This window comes from Lithobates pipiens, unplaced genomic scaffold (assembly GCF_037356315.1).
Source record: "Lithobates pipiens isolate NorthernLeopardFrog02 unplaced genomic scaffold, aLitPip1_a1.2 Scaffold_27, whole genome shotgun sequence".
NCBI classification, from domain to species: Eukaryota; Metazoa; Chordata; class Amphibia; order Anura; family Ranidae; genus Lithobates; species Lithobates pipiens.
Window position 1 is genome coordinate 82435696 of NW_027507788.1, and position 19665 is coordinate 82455360.

The 19665-nt window shown below is 43.3% G+C and overlaps 1 protein-coding gene across 2 annotated transcripts in view; it reads left to right on the forward strand.

The window, feature by feature from the left end:
- The window catches only part of BAX (BCL2 associated X, apoptosis regulator), a 118923-nt gene that overhangs the window by 73883 nt on the left and 25375 nt on the right, over positions 1-19665 (forward strand). The window contains exons 4-5 of one of the 2 annotated variants that reach the window (XM_077457126.1): positions 1431-1566; positions 3751-3846. In XM_077457126.1, coding sequence (XP_077313252.1) covers positions 1431-1566; positions 3751-3846 — 232 coding nt within the window. The remainder of the gene's footprint in view (positions 1-1430; positions 1567-3750; positions 3847-19665) is intronic. The other variant, XM_077457127.1, reaches the window with a different exon arrangement.

Below are 19665 nucleotides of genomic sequence, written 5' to 3' on the forward strand. Positions count from 1 at the left end.
GGTTGTGGGTAGTCACTCCTGTTGAGGGTACCCTGGTTTTGTGGTGGTGACTTGCGTCCTGCTGAGGCTGGTGCGCCCTGCTCTCTTGTCAGATGATGCTGACCAGGACCGTTCGGACAGTGAGGATGAGTCCCCGTCCACGCCCGTGCGCGACAAATCGCTTGTTGGAGCACTTATCACAGCTGTGCGTGATACCCTGAAGATTCAGGAGCCATCAGATCCCTCTGCTGATGTAGCGGTCCCCTTTGGGTCCCGCAAGCCAGCCCGTTCACCTAAGGTGTTCCTGTATCTGACTTATTTTGACAAGTTGATTTACAAGGAATGGGGTCACCCACAATGTACCTTTTTCAGTCCCCAAATCCATGGCGGTGCGTTACCCTTTTGAGGAAAGCCTTCTCAAGAAGTGGTCGCTCCTCCGGTCGTGGACCCCCAGTATCCAGGTTAAAGTAACCACGATCCCGGTAGAGGGGACTCCTGCATTTAAGGCTCCCACGGACAGGAAGGCAGAGGCAATGGCTCATTGCTTATTTACGGTTGTGGGGACCGCCATGCGACCAGTACTGGCGTCCGCACTTGTCGCAGACACTGAGTGGGCAAAACTGTTGCACCATGTATTGGGAGAGCAACAGGCTTCTCCTGTCTGCGTGGAACTAGCAACTTGCTGCCTAGAAAACCCCATATGGGGGAGATTCCCTCTGACAATTCTTTGGGGTGTGCAGCGTTGCCCCTTTTCTCTGATTTAGTGTCCTCCCTTTGTTCCTCATGGGCTTTTTGCCATTCGTTATCTGTGTCTCGGATATGCAAGGCTGCTACCTGGTCTTCAGTGCATACGTTCACAAGATTTTATCAGGTAGATGTTAGAGCAGCCAAGGATTTGGCTTTTTACCATATTGTACTACAGGCTGCTGTATAAAGTCTGGCTATTTTTGATTTGATTTTTGGCAGGCTGTCTGGCTCCCCTTAAGGCTATTGTTCTGGGACATCCCAGTAAGTAATGAATAGTAGCCTAACTCTGTCCCGTGATGTATGATAAAGAATATATTATTGTTTTATCATACCTGTAAAATCCTTTTCTTTGGATACATCACAGAACAAAGTGGTTCTTCACCTCTTTTGAAGATTCAGTGGTTGCTACAAAACTGAAGTACTTCCTGTATGGAAGGAGTTCTATAGGGGCGGACTTCCTGTCTAAGACTTTGTCTACCATTGCCCATTCAACTAGAGATGTATAACCCAGTAAGTAATGAATAATAGCCTAACTCTGTTTCCTGTGATATATTCAAAGAAAAGCATTTTACAGGTAAGTATGATGGAAAATAAAAAGACAGCTTTACATTTAAATCAAAGGAAATTGTGTACTTTTATACTTCAGATTACTTGAGCTTTTTAATTTGTATTAATACTATCTGGTTTGTTTTTATGCTTCACAGGATGATAGAGCAAGTGCAAAGCAACCCTCCCAAAGAGGTCTTCTTCCGCGTGGCAACTGAAATGTTTGCTGATGGCAACTTTAACTGGGGTCGTGTTGTAGCTTTGTTCTATTTTGCTTGCAAGTTGGTACTGAAGGTGAGTGGTAGTTGCTCTACAAACATAAAAAAATATTTTTATGTTGGCTGAATTGTAATGAATAGTTCACTTTCTCAGACTCTAAATTTCAACTTGTCGTTATGAATATATGGGAGCTGCTATTGCTAATTTGCTATTGAATGTGTATGCTCTGTACCTAGAGTCACTGATACAAACAAACCCCAAGGATAGACCGAGGGAAAAACAAGCTTTACTTACCACCAGCCCACAGACAACCAAGTAACCTGTCTAACAGTATGCGTTAAAAACAGGGGTTTAGTCTGCACACATTTGCAAATGCATGCGTAAGCCACAGAGCCCCGTCAAGGCACCCCAATATCTGTGGTACCTAACACTAACTTGTAAGTGTGGAGGCACATGCATTCTGATGGATAGGTGAGAGTAGGAGGACTGAAGGGGAGCCACCCCTTCTTAAAGGTACAGGAGCACACTGAACACCCAGCACAATGGCAACACAGGTGTCTGTGAGATGCCTGACCAAAAAACACGACAGTGACTCAAAAAGACGCCGCCTGTTCTCACCTATAGCTGTCTATCAGAGAAACTTGGAAGGCTAGCAACAGATACAGACAAGCCCAAGGATAAGGTGCCGGAAAAAAAAAAAACAAGCTTTACTTGAGTCACTGACCTAGAACAAATGTGTGCATGTTCTGACACCCGATATGCAAAGTTTGTCAGGTGTTTATTACTTTCTTCCCCTCTGTTAGAGATATTTACCCTCTGTATTTGTCTTGGTGGCCGAGAGTGAAAATAAAAGAATCACAAATTTTGGGTGTTCACCAGAACAGAAATTGATGCAAAGCTTCCAGCAGGACAATAGTGCTGGTGACCATGTTGACAACCAGGGATTCCCTTGCTTTGGAAGGATTGCTTCTCATTTTTTGCTGTGGATATTGGACAGAAAGCAAAGGAAAATCTGAATAAAACAATTGGCAAAAAAAAAACAAAATTGACAATATAACCATCCCTTACTCTATCCAAATAGGGAAGAACTGTTTTTAGTTTTACTTTCAGATCTCCCTACCAAGTACTGACGAAAGGTGAAGGAAGTCTGGAGGCTACGCCCTTCTTTTTTTTTTTTTTTTTAGGTTTTTAGTAGTCTTCTTCAGAAAGCTTTTTAGGTGTGCTTCCAAGGTTTTCTGAATACATTGGAGACATATTTCTGACTGTATTGAAAACAATGCAGGTCTTTAACAGACAACCTGTAGCGAGCTCGTTGGATACCTAGCCATTCTCTGCCTCCCGGAGGCAGACCTAGGCCAATTATTAGGATTTTAAACTCCCAAGATAGGGATCCTTTATTGTCCAAAGCACGACAGCGAGGTAGTATTGAATATAAGGGAAACAACATGTCGTTTTTTCTTTTTTTTTCTTTTTTCTTTTTTTTTTCCCCCAGAATTTTCAGTGGCAGTACAGAAACAGAGCAAAATTTGTTGAGGTCAAACGCAGATTACAGGCACTGAAAATAACTTATTCAATGTTTCTCGCAAAATTACATATTGTAGATGGAGTACAGTTTATCGACACCACTGGTGCAGTAGCTGCATAGAGGTGGTAGCGTGTCGAGGGCGGGGGGGGGGGGCTGTATTGATGCGGGGGGGGGGGGGTGTTAAAGGTCTACTTGGGATGGAGGGGTATCTTGCTTTCTTTTTTGTTTTGTTTTTCTTCTACCCTTTTGAGAGGGGGTGCTGGGGGAGGCATTTTGCTAGCCCCCTTAGTCCCCCGAGTCCCCTTGGTTTCTTGGTTTAAAACTCAGCACAGATGTAGAACTGGAGTTGGGTCATGGTGGTTCCTCAGTATGCGTCCCGAGGGGAAAAGTGGTATGCAGTTGGTAGCTTCCTATCAAGCAGAGATATCCAGCTGGAGGTGGTAGTGTTCAGATACAGATTAGTTTGCGGGGGGTGTGCGTGGACCTTCGGGTGGGGGAAGTATTTTTTTTTTTTTCTCCCTTCTGTTGGTTTTTCTCTTCCTTCCCTTCCCTCTCTCCTTCATCTTTCAACTATTCTTCATCATAAGATAATAGATTGTGATGACAAGAAAATGTATTATAATTTAAATAAATTAAGATATTGTCCTGGAATGTTAGAGGTTTGGGGGATAGAAGAAAGAGACCAGCAGTTAAAGATCTAATAGAATTTCATAACCCAATAAGTCTGTCTGCAGGAGACACATATGGGACGGAAGGAGGATAAAACATTCAGTACATATCGACATAGACATCATCAACTCCATACCACCTATTGTACATACTCTCGAGGAGTGAGTATTTTGATTTCGAGCTCCATTAGGTTTATATGTAAACAGTGTATTGGAGACCCTTTGGGTCGATATCTCACGCTTTTATGTAACTTTTTTTTTTTTGGTTAACAATTATATTCCCCCTCCATATAAGGGTGAAGTATTAAAAAAGGTTTTTGGAAAAATTGCACAATGGTCAGAGATACCAACATTAATAACTGGGGACATCAATAACATACTGCATGAAGAGGTAGAGTAAAAAAAAAAGGCAAGGGAATGCAGAAGGACTGGCCGGTCAGATACAGGAGATGTGCTTAACAGATGTATGGAGATTGAGAATACCCTACTTGTCGAATACTGGTGTTCTAGTACATATGGGTCATTATCGAGTATTGATCTGGCCCTGGGAAATGGGGAGTTTTCTCCCATGGCTGAAATCAAATCCGTATGTATCGAGGGGACTCTCTGATCACTCACCCCTGACTCTGGGCGAACCAATTCTCTCCACTCCAATGTGGAAAGTAAACCCTCAGTGGATAGCTTGGCCCTACCTAAACTGATATCAACAGAAAGTGAATTTTTGGATCAATCTATAACTTTGGTACAGTTAGAAGAGGCAGCGAGGCAAATGTAATCTGTTGGTGCTTGTCCCCCCCCCCCTCCCTGTTGCCTCCAAGGCTGCAGATGGGCATCGATCAGGCTGCATTCATGGCACTGGTGAGGCTGCATTGATGGGCACTGACCCTTAGTTTGCTTTACATTTATTCATTTAAAATGTACGTTTTTTTTTTTTGTTTTTTTTAATTTTCCCCCTTAAAGTGAATTAAATATGGTTTATCCAAATAACACAACCGAGCTCATCCTTAGACTCTAAACCACACAGCCACAAAGGCAAGATAATTCTTGTTGGGCAATGTATTAGTTAATTTCCATTTTATTTTTATGGTTCAAAGAATGTCAGGTCGGCCCTTATGTATGTTCACTTCATCAAATCCTCTTTGAAAAAAATTTGGCCTAAATGTTTCCTTGCAGTGAGGTCTCCTTCCTTGGTTTCTCTCTGAGAATCTAATATTACAGGGTCCACCATATCTGTGATATGTATGGTCAGCCCTGTGAGAGGAGAGGTCTTCGAGTTTTTTTTATTGTCCATCCCTAGTCTGGTAAGTTTTCCCTAACCCTCTCATGTTCTGTCCTAGTCTGTTGAAAACTGGAGTTTGAGTTACCTTATAAACACTACAGGTGATACTTGAAAAATTAGAATATCGTGCAAAAGTTCATTTATTTCACTAATGCAACTTAAAAGGTGAAACTAATATATGAGCTAGACTCATTACATGCAAAGCACGATTGTTCAAGCCGTGATTTGTCATAATTGTGATAATTATGGCTGAAAGCTCATGAGAACCCCAAATCCATAATCTCAGAAGATTAGAATATTGTGAAAAGGTGCAATATTATAGGCTCAAAGTGTCCCACTCTAATCGGCTAATTAAGCCATAACACCTGCAAAGGGTTCCTGAGCCTTTAAATGGTCTCTGTTTGGTTCAGTAGGAATCACAATTATGGGAAGGACTGCTGACCTGACCGTTGTACAGAAAACCATCATTGACTCCCTCCATAAGGAGGGAAAGCCTGAAAAGGTAATTGCAAAAGAAGTTGGATGTTCCCAAAGTGCTGTATTAACCTCTTCCCGCCCGCCCTATAGCCGAATGACGGCCGTAGAGCGGGCGCTTTCGTCCGGGAGGCCGTCCCTGGACGTCCTGTTTACTTCTGCAATGTGCGCCGCCGCGGGCACGCATCAGGGAAGTTCTGTGTTTGCCGTGTCCCCGGAGATGGGCAAACAGAGATTGCTGTAAACGGCCAATCACAGCGGCCGTTTACAGCGTGATCAGCGTGTCCAATGGGAGATGATCTCATATGTAAACATATGAGATCATCTCTCAGCGCCGCTCTCCCTCCTCACACAGACAGCGTGTGAGAGGGGAGAGATGAACGGCTGCCGTGGCCGTAAGTGTAAAAAAAAAAAAAAAGTTAAAAAAAGTGCCATCCTGCCCCAGTGCCACCTGTTGTCAGTGCCACATATTAGTGCCATCTGTCATCAGTGCCATTTTTCATCAGTGCCATCTGTCAGTGTCACGCGTCATCGGTGGCACGTATTAGTGCCATCTGTCATCAGTGCCACATTTTAGTGCCATCTGTCATCAGTGCCACGTATCAGTGTCACGTGTCATTGTCCTGGTTCTCCAGGGCCTTCAAAAGTGTAATAGGTAGTCAACAAGTTAGATGTCATTTATGCTCCTTGAACACGTGATGGCACTCCCTGTATGTTGGGCCTCTCTATGTGGCCAGGCTGTGAAAAAGTCCCACACATGGTATTGTAATACTCAGGAGGAGTAGCAGAATTTTTTGGGGGGTGTCATTTGTGGTATACACATGCCATGTGAGAGAAATAACCTATTACAGTGGCAATTTTGAGGAAAAAAATTAAAAAAATGAGAAACTAAATTTTGCAAAGAATTGTGGGAAAAAAATTACAACATCAAAAGGCTCACCATGCCTCTTACTAAATACCTTGGAATGTCTACTTTCCAAAAAGGGGTCATTTGGGGGGTATTTGTACTTTCCTGGCTTGTTCGGGTCACAAGAAGCGAGATAGGCCACCAGTACATCAGGTGTGATCAATTTTGTGTGATTCGCACCACAGCTTGTAGACCCTCTAACTTTCACAAAGACCAAATAATATCCACCAATTTGGGTTATTTTTACCAAAGATATGTAGCAGTATAAATTGTGGCCAAAATTTATGAAGAAAATTTTATAATTTGCATAATTCTGTCACAGAAACAAAGAAATATGCGTTTTTTTTCTCTCAAAATTTTCGGTTTTTTTCATTTATAGCGCAAAAAATAAAAACCCCAGAGGTGATCAAATACCACTAAAAGAAAGCTCTATTTTTTTTTTTATAAATTCTTTTTTTTTTCATCTTTTCTTTCCATAGATTTCACATTACATTTCGTTATACATCTACAACTTCTTTAACAGCTATAACAGTCTTATAATATTTCAATCCATACCTCAATTCCACGTCATCCTCCCCCCTCCCTCGCCCTTCCCTCCCAGAAAAATAAATAAATAAATATAAAAAAAAAAAAAGAAAAAAAATGTTTGAATTTTCACTATAATCCCCCCCCCTCACTCCCCCCCCCCCCCCCCCCCCCCCCCACCACCCGCCTGCTCTATCATATTTCAAAATGTTTCACATCATACTTTCTCTATAATTTAGATATGGAGCCCAGATCTTCTGATATTTCTCATCTTGATCTCTCATTGTCATTGTTAAATTTTCCATTTGTTGGATTTCTGCAATTCTCTGAAACCACTGTGCGCTAGCTGGAGGGTTGCTTTTTTTCCACAGAGCCGGGATACATGCCCTTGCTGCTATCAATAAATGTCTCAGCAAAGAATTTTTGAATCTTTCTATTGCCATTGGGATGTCCAGCAGCAGAAAAGTTGCCGGTTTATCTCCCAGGTCAATTCCTGTAATCCTTACAATAGTATCGGCTACCATCTCCCAGAACACTCTAATTTTTGGACATTCCCAAAATATATGTAATAATGTTCCTTCTGCTCCATGACATCTCCAACATGTCTCTGATATCTGGGGGTAAATTTGATGTAACACTTTTGGTGTTCTATACCACCTAGTAAGGATCTTGTATCCCCCTTCTTGATATCTGCTTGCCATCGAGGCCTTTTGATTAAACAACAGCATCTTATCCTTTTGTTCTAGGGAAAACGTAGTCCCTAAATCTCTTTCCCAAGCCTGTAAAAAGGGCAAATCTTGTGAAGTCTCCTGTTCTATTAACATACTATAAAAATAAGACATCAGATGTCTCAGTTCCTCTCCTTTCAAACAGATCTCTTCAAACTCAGTCAATGCCCTTATTTCTACGTATACCTTTGATTTAGATCTAATAAAGGCTTCTAATTGCCTCATTCTGAAAGGGTCTAGTCCTAATGTCATTCCTTTTTCAATATCTTTTTTTAGTCATTAACCGATTGCCTACCGAGAAATGACAAATTCTACTCATACCTCTATCTTGTATTGTTTTAAACCTTGGATCTGTCATTCCCGGTAGAAATGCTGGGGTACCAAGGATAGGAAGGAGCGGACTGGGAATTCTTGAAATAGATGTTTTCCTGAATACTCTTTTAGTTATTCGTAATGTCTCCCCTAGTATTGGATGTTTTCTCAATCCCATTGGTATTTCTGTATCTGGAATCCACACTAATCCTTCCAATGGGATATCTGTCGCTGCTTGTTCTGTCTGTATCCACGGTTTTTCGTTTTTAAGCCTACACCATTCCACTACTCTAGTTAAGTGTGAAGCCTCCTGGTATTTTATTGGATCTGGAAGTCCTATCCCTCCTTTTCCTTTGGGGAGTACTAAAATATCTCGACGTACTCTTGCTGGTTTCCCAGCCCAGATGAACTTCATAAATCTTGATCTAAGATCCTTAAACAAACTTGAAGGGATCTTAATTGGTATAGTTTGAATTATGTATAACAGTCTGGGCATCACATTCATCTTAATAATATTGGTTCTCCCGAACCATGTAAAAATCTCTTTGTCCCATTTTTGAAGATCACTTTTGATCTGTCTTACCAGTGGGATATAGTTAAGTTCGAACAGTTCATTTAGATTTTTTGACATTTTTGTTCCTAAGTAACTTATATATGAATTCGTCCATCTAAAATCAAATTGCGTGGACACTGCTTGCAACTGAGGCGAGTCCATCTCTACTCCCATTGCCTCCGATTTTCCATAGTTTATTCTAAAGTTGGATATTTTCCCATATTCTCGTAGCTCCATTAGTAAAGATGGGAGAGATGTAATTGGGGACGTTACAAAAAAGATCAAATCATCTGCATAAGCTGCCAACTTCTGATCTTCATTTTTTATTTTTACCCCCCTGATATCCACATTGGCACGTATTTTCCTTAAAAAAGGTTCTATTGTCAAAATGAATATCAGGGGTGAGAGGGGACATCCCTGGCGTGTTCCATTTAAAATGGAGAATGGCTCTGATAATCTGTCATTCACTTTCACCCTAGCACTTGGTTTTGAATATAAGTTTAGGATCCATCTCAGCATCCCCTCCCCCAGGCCTATATGTTGTAGTACTGCTTTTAAGAATATCCAATCCACCCGATCAAACGCTTTTTCTGCATCCGCAGATACTATCACCATTGACTTATGCAATTTTTGTACCAGGTAAATTGTGTTCACCACTCGTTGCGTATTTTCTCTTCCTTCTCTCCCTGGGACGAATCCCACTTGATCTGGGTGTATTAGTTCCGGTATCAAATTTATCAATCTCATGGCTAATATTTTTGTGAACAATTTAAGGTCCACATTCAACAACGAAATAGGTCGGTAGCTGGGACACTGAGAGGGATCCTTTCCTTCTTTCGGCATTACTGTTATATACGCCAGTAACGTTTCTGTTGGAATTTGCTTCCCTTCCCGTATTGAATTATAGGCTTCCACGAATCTCGGAGCCAGTTTCTCCGCGAACATTCTATAATATGACAAAGTAAATCCATCTGGACCTGGTGATTTACCTAATTTCAATATTTTTAATGAAAAATATTTTAAAGAAAATTTTAAAGAAACAAAGAAATATGCGTTTTTTTTTCTCTCAAAATTTTCGTTTTTTTTCATTTATAGCGCAAAAAATAAAAACCCCAGAGGTGATCAAATACCACTAAAAGAAAGCTCTATTTGTGGGGAAAAAAAGGACAAAATTAATTTGGGTACAGTGTTGCATGACTGAGTAATTGTCATTCAAAGTGTGAGAGCACTGAAAGCTGAAAATTGGTCTGGGCAGGAAGGGTGTTTAAGTGCCCAGTAAGCAAGTGGTTAAAGCACATTAATAGAAAGTTATGTGTAAGGGAAAATTGTTGAAGAAAAAGGTGCACAAGCAGCAGGCATGACCACAGCCTGGAGAGGATTGTCAGGAAAAGGCCATTCAAAAGTGTTGGACTTTCACAAGGAATGGACTGAGGCTGGAGTCAGTGCATCAAGAGCCACCACACACAAGACGGATACTGGACAAATGTCTTCAAATGTCGTATTCCTCTTGTCACTCCTGAACAACAAACGTCAGAAGTGTCTTACCTGGGCTAAATAAAAACAGACCTGGTCTGTTGCTCAGTGGTCCAAAGTCCTCTTTTCTGATGAGAGCAAATTTTGTATCTCATTTGGAAACCAAGAACCCAGAGTATGGAGGAAGAATTGAGAGGCACTCCAGTGTGTAGTTTCCACAGTCTGTGTTGATTTGGGGAGCCATGTCATCTGCTGATGTTGGTCCACTGTGTTTCATTAAGTCCAGGGTCAACCCAGCCATCTACCAGGAGATTTTGAAGCACTTCATGCTTCCTTCTGCAGACGAGCTCTATGGGGATGCTGACTTAATTTACAAGCAGGACTTGAGGCACCTGCCCACACTGCCAAAAGCACCAAAATCAGGTTCAATGACCATGGGATTACTGTACTTGATTGGCCAGCAAATTCGCCTGACCCCCATAGAGAGAGAATCTATGGGGCATTGCCAAAAAGATGAGACACAAGACCAAACGATGCAGAAGAGCTGAAGGCCACTATTGAAGCATCCTGGTCTTCCATAACACCTCAGCAGTGCCACAGGCTGATGGCGTCCATGCCACGACGCATTGAGGCAGTAATTGCTGCAAAAGGGGCTCAAACAAGTACTGAGTACATATGCAAGCTTATACTTTTCAGAGGTCCGATATTGTTCTATGTACAATCCTTGTTTTATTGAATACATGTAATCTAATTTTCTGAGATTGTGGATTTGGGGTTTTCATGAACTGTAAGCCATAATGCTCACAATTATGACACCACGACTTGAACTATCTTGCTTTGCATGTAATGAGTCCATCTCGTATATTGGTTCCACCTTTTAAGTTGCATTAGCGAAATAAATGAACTTTTGCACAATATTCTAATTTTACGAGTATCACTTGTATATCAGTCTTCCAGGACATCAGGATTCTTTTTTTTTTTTTTTTTTTTTTTTTTTTTTTATATATGTTGAGTTTTTTTTTTTTTTTTTTTTCCTTTTTGGTTCTTGTTTAAAACTGACCGTACAGCAGAAAGGCTTCTTTTTAAAGTATATTTGATGCAATTCCTGCTGGAAAAGGACTCATGGAAATCTTTACCAGTAAATTTAACTCCGTTTTTATTTTTTTAGGTATTCATTAAATTAACGTTATGCTGTAAAAAGCTATATTGATAATGTGTATATATATATATATATATATATTATATATTCATGCTTAATCTACCATATTCTTGCAAACCTATTGATTGCTATAATGAGGTAAAAATTACGCATAGATTCCCACACTGTAAAAATATTTGGAGCATTATATGCCTTTAATCCACATTACTTTACACACTTGCTTTGACTTTTTCTCCTCCCCCATTTGGTGGTGTTGGTGACAGGTGCTTGGGACTTATTTGAGCTACTTTAATAAGACAGAGCTCAATTGATGGTGATATTGATGGTATATGTAAATCCAATCACATATAGTGTAACTAAAGTCTGCAAATGCTAAATCCCCAGCAATGGTCGAATATCCACAAGGTCCCTCATTGACACCAGGATCCTTTGCCTCCGCTTTTTATATGTACTGGTCGTCAGTCATTTTGATTGGCTGGTGCAAGGTAACATAACTCCCATGCATGCGCAGGAGTTCAGTCATCCTGCCACACAAAGCACCGTTCTACCAAACATACAGATGTCTCTTCTATGATAGTATTTCTATGTATAAACAGTTGACTTTTTTTCAATTTAGTTCTCCTTTTAATCACATATAAGCTTAAGCTGTGGAAGCTGAGCTCAAAAAAGGCAAATGGAGTGCAAAAGAATAGTCAATGGTGCTCCATTTTGTACACTCAGGTCGTCAGACCATTTTAGCAATTCTTCCTTTTGCTTTTGTATTTTTCAGTTATAGATTTCAGAGTTTGTAAAAGACCCCCCAACTATGTTTTCTCAAAGCACATGATCAGTAGAATAAAAAGGCGCTACTGATTTTTTTAGACTCTGCGGTATTTGCGCAAATGTTTATCAAACCAATATATTTGCAAAAAATTACACTAAAACCATTTATTGGCAGATAAAAACGCAGCACCTTTTACAAAATTCCTACTAAATATAAAAGCTTAACCTGTATTGAGTTAATGGCAAATATTTGTACGCTTTTTAAATTGCGCCTTTTTGCCAAATGGTGAGAATTGAACAGATGCAAAAGTGTAAATCCAAATTTCTCTAAAAATCTGAAGGTTTTAATTTTTCACTTACAGCTTTCAGAATATTTGCATAACCCCCAAAACTATTTTCTGAAAGCATATGACCTCTACAATAAAAAGGTCAAACCAATATATTTGCAAAATACTAAAATCATTATTGGATAAAAACACAGCTAATTTTCCCAAATTCCTGCTAAATCCCTACCAAATATAAAAGATTAATCTGTATGGAGTTAATAAATGTTGCATTGTGTCTTTTTGCAAAAAGGTGAAAATAAAACATAAAAAAATGAAAATATCCAAATTTCTCAATCTGAAGGTTTTCATTTTTCCCTTACAGCTTTCAGAATTTGACCCCCAAAACCACATATCTCTTTTGTTCATTGACAGACACAGCTCCAGTAAACTTGACCATAGGGTTATTACGCCACCTTCAGGAGAGGACTAGGCATAACACAATACATATGAAAACAGAACTTTACCAGAGGGACCGCCCCCTGGGCGGAACTGTAATGTCCCCTCAGCCTGCTTCCTGCAGCTCAGTTTTTTTCTGCCTAGTGAAAAAGGACCTAGGCTCCCTGCGGCACCTGGGATTTTTTACTGAATTTTTGCCTTTTGCGCAAGATTTTAAGATCCTGTGATCTGCTGTCAACAGCCAGCTGGGTGACAGGCTGGATAATCTAGATCCTTTAAGTCTGGCCATTGAGCGTGTGCAGACCCTAGCTACGCACTGCTGGTGAGCGCAAAGCTCTGGGGCACACATATGACCAGACTACCAATGTCCTTGTCGCAGTGTGCCGTGGCCAGCAGCCACCCTGTACTGCTCGGGAGTGGGTCTGTGATGGGATGTCCCCAGCTCGTCCAGATGGTAAGTACAGCTCTCCTTGCCTCAGCGGGATTGAGCAGCTGGGCATTCCCTCTTCTCCCCGTCCTAGTTTTCCCTCAGCGCTGGTCCCTGTTCAGAACGGCACATTTTTTTGCTCAGAACACCTAGGAGCTAATACTGGACGCAGACATCTGTAACTGAACGGCGCAACACTCGGTCAGGGTGGTGAGTCCTGTGGTAGGGGACCCTCAGTCTGCAGCAGCTAGGAGGGTGGATTTGTGCACCTGTCCTAAGTCCCCAAGGGTGGCAGATGGGGTGGGTCAGCATGGCTTCAGAAAATGCTGTTTCTTCCCCAGAACTCCCTGCAATTGCATCCGGCTCATCTGCAAACAGCGCGGTGCCTTTGGACGCTTTATAAGCGGTCATTGAAACGTTCGTTGCCAGGGTGGAGCCGTTGTGGGAGCAAAGGTGGTAAAGCGTCCCCTGCCCCCATCCTCCGGGGAGAGCTCTGATGCAAAATCCTGCCCCGCTGGGACGGGCGGCCCCTGCTCTGTTTGAGATGACGCTGACCAGGACCGATCAGACAGTGAGGAGAATTCCCCATCCGGGTCCGCGCAGGACAAAGCGCTAGTTGGAGCACTTATCACAGCTGTGCGTGATACCTTGAAAATTCAGGATACAGCAGGTTCCCCCACAAAAGTAGTGGTCCCTTTTGGGTCCTGTAAGCCAGCCTGTACACCTAAGGTGTTTACGTATCTGACTTATTTTAAGTTCATATACAAGGAATGGGGAAGCCTGCAATGGACCTTCTCTGTCCCTAAAAGAATGGCATTGCGCTACCCCTGTGAGGAGAGTCTTAAGAAATGGTCGGCTTCCTCGGTCGTAGACCCCCCAGTATCCAGGTTAAACAAAGTAACCACGATCCCGGTAGAGGGGACTCTTGCATTTAAGGACCCTACTGACAGGAAGGTAGAGGCAGTGGCCCATTCCTTGTTTATGGTTGTGGGGGTCAGCAATACGACCAGTACTGGCCACAGCACTAGTGTCACAGACACTTACTGAATAGGCAAAACTTTTGCACCGTGAATTGAAGAAGCAGCAGTCTACTCCTATCTGCATGGAACTGGCAGACAAGTTAGTGCACTGCCTTAAGTAAATTTTACCCTTCCTTGGTGAGCGGCTTTTTGGAGCCTCGTTGGGATGGAGTTATTAAGAATGTCACAGGTGGGAAGAGTACCTTGCTCTCACAGGCCAGGAAGACTAAGGAGCCACGCCACGGGTAAGGGCCCTCATTTTACACTCGAGGCTTTTTCGCCCCTCTGGGACTACGGCTAAATGCTCCCAGTCCAACAGGATGACCTCTGAGGAACAATAGCGTCGCTGGACCCGCAAACCTGCAAACAAAAGGGCTACCGCATGAAGGTTTGCCCCCGCCCGTCACTCGGGTGGGGGGTCACCTTCAGGAGTTTGCAACCCGGTGAGCCTCTCGGCTGTCTGACCAATGGGTCTGAGAACTTTTTTCATCTGGCTACAAGATAGTTCCTCTCTTGGCCACCAAACACATTCTTCCACTCCAGGAGGATGTAGGATGTGGTGTTCACCATGCAAACCCTGCAGGAATTTGAGTGGCTGTTGAACCTCAAAAAGTTGGTACTTATACCGACTCAGCACTTGGATTACCTAGGCTTACTGCTGGACTCCGTGGAAGCGAGAGTGTTTCTCCCTTCAGGCAGACTCAGAGCTGTGGTGAAGCTGTCGATGAACCGCAGGTGGTCCTCGCTACGCTTCTGCATGTGAGTCCTGAGCCTCATAGCCTCCTTCGAGGTGGTACCGTACACCCAGTTTCACACCAGAGTCTTGCAGGAGGAGATATTGACAAAATGGGACAAATATTCATTATCCCTGGATAGGCAGATTCAGGTGAGCCAGTCAGTCAGGGACTCCCTACTCTGGTGGCCGAGATCCCCGGCACTTCGGCCCAGGAAGTCATTCCTACCTCTACATTGGACAGAGATCACAACGGATGCCAGTCTGACTGGCTGGGGTGGAATAATTGGAGTACAGTCGACCCAGGGCCTTTGGTCGGGGGAGGAATCCAAGTTGCCGATCAATGTGCTTTAGCTCCGAGCGATCAGGCTATGCCTCTCCACATGGTCGATGAGACTAAGCCCTTGTACACACGGTCGGAGAATCCGTCGGAATGTGTCCTATCGGACCGTGTCGTCGGATAATCCGACTGTGTGTGGTATGCATCGGACTGATTCCGTCGGAATATCCGTCGGACCCAATTTTCCAACATGTTGGAAATCTTTCCCGACCAACTGGGCCGGTCGGACATACTCCGATCATGTGTAGAGAATTTTGATCGGACCAAGTGCCACGCATGCTCAGATCAAATTCCTACATCAAAGCTATTGGCTACTAGCCTGAATGTAGTCCCATCATAACGAAATTACGTCATCACATTCTGAAAGGTCAGATTTTTCACCAACTTTGTCCGACCGTGTGTATGCAACAGCTTCGGACAAGATCCGACGGGCAAAATCCGACGGATTTGGTCGTGGAAATCTCCGACCGTGTGTACAGGGGCTAAGAGGGCGTCCAATCAGGATCCAGTCAGACAATGCCACGGCGGTGGAAAATGTCAACCATCAAGGAGGAACTAGAAGCTCGGCTGCAGCATGGGAGGTCGCTCACATCCTTCAGTGGCCAGAGAAGACCTTCTGTCTCAAGGTCCAATTCTCCATCCTGTTTTAACGGCATGGCTATTGAGAGCCAGGTGCTAAGGAACCGGCGCCTGTCGGACTTGGCCCGAAAAAAGGGATGGCGGTCTCTTTGGCCACCATTTTCAGGTGGATCAGACAGGTTGTGGTCCCGGGTTACGCCCTGAAGGGGCAGGTGCTCCTTTTTCCTGTCACAGCCCATTCCACCAGGGCAGTTGGAACCTCTTGGGCTTTCCGACATCAAGCGTCAGTCACTCAAGTGTGTAAGACGGCAACATGGTCGTCAGGTTCATACTTTTACAAAATTCTACAAAGTAATCTACAATGTAAGCGCATCGTCTGATGCCTGCTTTGGCCGCAAAGTTTTGCAGGCGGCTGTGTAATGTTGCATTTCTGCACTCTTTCTTCTGTTTTAAAAAAAGTTATTTTTGTGTATCAATGCACTGTTGCATTTGTTGACCGCAAGTTCTGATGTGGTTAGTGAGATGGTGACTCCCCTGTTAAGGAGTACTGCTGGTTGTGGGAGAAGTTATGTTGCTGTTCCCAACCCTCGTTATGACACTGCTTGGGGACGTCCCTATGGTCAAGATTACTGGAGCTGTGTCTGTCAATGAACAAAAGAGAAAATAGGATTTTTGTACTCACCGTGAAATCCTTTTCTCTGAAGTTCATTTGACAGACACAGAACCCTCCCCTCCTATTGATTTACGTTATACTGCTTGTTGACGTACTGAGCTGCAGGAAGCAGGCTGAGGGGTTATTACCAGAGGGACTGCTCCATGGGCGGAACTGTAAAGTTCTGTTTTCACATGTATTACATGTTCTGACTAGTCCTTGTGTCCGTCAATGAACTTCAGAGAAAAGGATTTTATGGCGAGTACAAAAATCCTATTTTCTGAAAGCGTATGACCAGTAGAATAAAAAGGTGCAATTGATTTTTAAGGCCCCACTATTTTCGCAAAAAATATACTAAAATCATTAATAGTGGATTCATACATGACAAAATGTACAAAATTCCTGCTAAATTCCTAGTAAATATAAAAGTTAAAACTGTATTGAGTTAATAAATATTTGTACATTTACAATGTTTGTGAAATGCTGAAAACTGAAGGTACACAACTGTAAATTTACCCAAAAAATCCAGAGGTTACCAGTTTTCAGAATTTGAAACTACCCCGCAAATTAGACATTTTCTAAAAGCATATGACCTGGAGAATAAAAGTGCTACTGATTTTTTTGGGCCCCACAATAATTGCGCAACTGTTCATACTATCACAACTCTTTCACACAAGCTCACCAATTGGGTCTGTCTGTCCGTTTTTTCTATGGAGAGTCTGATGTAAATGGGCATGTGTCCGTCTACACCCGCCTGCATTCGATCCAGTGTAATCTGCCAAAAACTGATGGCTGGCGATTCCATTCCCCATCCATCTAGCAAATCGGATGGTATCCAATGGAAATGGACAGGAGGTTAGTTTCCAACTTGACCGCTCCATAGAGAATAGCGAGCTGTGTCCGCTTTGCATCAGCAGAGCGGACACGGACATGTCACCCTGCCTACTCATCGGGGTCAGCAAACAGATCCCCCATTGAGCAGGTGGATCTGCTTGGCATAGTCCACTCCATGTGAAAGGGGTCTTATCGGGGGTGCCGCTCCCCTGCAGGGTTTTTCTTTTCAAGCCACATGATTAGGCTCTAATTGGCTTGAAAAAGGTTGGGCGCAGAGCATTGCACCCCAAACCCACCCACTTGTGGCAATAGCAAATTAATATTCACTGTGGTCTTCATCTCCTCCCGAGGAAGCCAAGGAGGGGTGAGTGCAGGGGGGGGGGGGGGGGGCGTTGTGGAATTTCGCTTCGGAGGGGTGAGTGTGTGGGGGGGGAGACCATCGCTCTGGAGTGGTGAGTGCGGGGGGGTTGAAGATGGTCCTTTTTTTCTCTGCATCACTTTACTTGAATGATTAAGGAATCTGCATAGAGATTACATTAGTTCATAAACTGACAGTCTGATACATTGTAACACTCGCGGTTACTATTATAGATGTCAGTAGCTGTATAGGAGCGATCATAATTATTGCTGCATGAGCCCTGGGTGCTACACTGAGGGGGGTGGTAAACGCATGTTTACCAAGCCCAAACATCACCCACACCAATCCCTGGCCTGTCAGATTACTGGAGCAGATGCTGCAGGCTGTGGGAGGGAAGGGGAGATGCTGCTCCCAGAATAGATGGATCAGAGTGATTAGGGGGGGACACATCTGGTGCTGGGGGAGAAGTTTTAGGTGGAATGGAATGGCAGGGGTAGAGAGGCTTGGGACAGGGAAGCAGTGGCATGGGGGGGCAGGGCAGTCGCATTTAGGGTTATTAACTGTGATCAGCGGGTTGTTCGATGATCAGAGTTATAGAATTGTTCAGCAGAGTCTGTTTAAGGTCCTTGAATTTACCATGAGCTTATAGGAGCGGGAGAAAAGAGGTCCGTACAGTGTACAAACTTGGCCACCCGAGGGCCGTATGCCACACGGACCTGCAGTGAAAGGGTTGTAGTGGACATTTGGGCTAAACCCATCTAATCCTAAACCTGTTCGCACCCCCATTCTAAGTCCTATACTAACTAGCCTGTAGGGGAAAGAGGTCTATACTTATCTATTCTAAGGGTGCTCCGGTCAGGTCGCATGATTGGCTCCCAGCATCGGTTATAGGGGAGAGGAGAGAGCAGCAATAATGGATTGACTGCCTGGGTGGTGACTTCACCCATAGACTTACTATGGGTCATCCGTTATCGGCTGTCCCTCCTCTCCCCTGAAGCCAGTTCTATGAACCTATCGTGACCATATCAGAGCGCACTTAGAATAGGTAAGCATAGACATCTTTCCTCTATAGGCTAGTTGGTATAGTACTTAGATGGGGATGGGGGGCAGGTTTAAGATTAGATAGGAGTAGCCGGAATTTCCATTTTAAGTATCGTAGATATTCATTAGAAATCTGTCGTGCAGTAATGTGTACATGGAAAAGTGTACATGAATCATAGAAAAAACTCAGAAGAATTTAGTCTGCGACACAATTTACTCCCAACTAGGGATGAGCTCCGACGCAATCGCACACTCCATGTGCAGAGCCTGCCAGGAAGTGATTACAGGCAGTGAGACATCTCTGCAGCCGCACATCAGGAAATGTTTCGCTGCCTGTGATTAACGTAGCACTGCGCCGACTTCCTGGCGGGCTCTGCACGTGGAGTGTGCGAACACACCGGAGCTCATCCTTACTCCTAACATACAACCAATCCAAAATAGTTGGGACGCGTCGCTGTGTAAAATCTACATAAAAACAGAATGCAGTGATTTGCAAATCTCATAAACCCATATTTTATTCATGATAGAAAATAAATCAAATGTTTAAACTACAAAAATGTTGGGACAGGGCCATGTTTACCACAGTGTAGTATCCGCTCTTTTAACAATACTCTATAAACTGTAGAGACCGGTTGCTCATGTTTTGGGAGAGGAATGTTGTCCCATTCTTTCCTGGTATTGGATTCTAACTGCTTAATGGTTCTGGGTCATCTTTGTTGTATTTTCCATTTCAAAATGCTCCAAATATTTTCAGTTAGTGAAAGGCTTGGACTGCAGGCAGGCTGGCCAGTTAAGTGCCCGGATTCTTCTACTACAAAGCCATGCTGTTGTCAGATGCAGTATGCAGTTTAGCATTTAACTGCTTAAATATGCAGGGCCTTCCCTGAAAGAGGTTGTCTAGATGGGAGCCTGTGCTTCAAAACCTGGATGTCTTTCAACACTGATGGTGCTTTTCCAGATGTGCAAACTAGCCATTTCATACGCACTAATGCACCTTCATACCATCAGAGATGCAGGCTTTTGAGCTACGTGCTGATATCAAGCCAGCAAGGTCCCACTCATCTTTAGTCCAATGATGCGGTACCCATGGTTGCCAAAAATGTC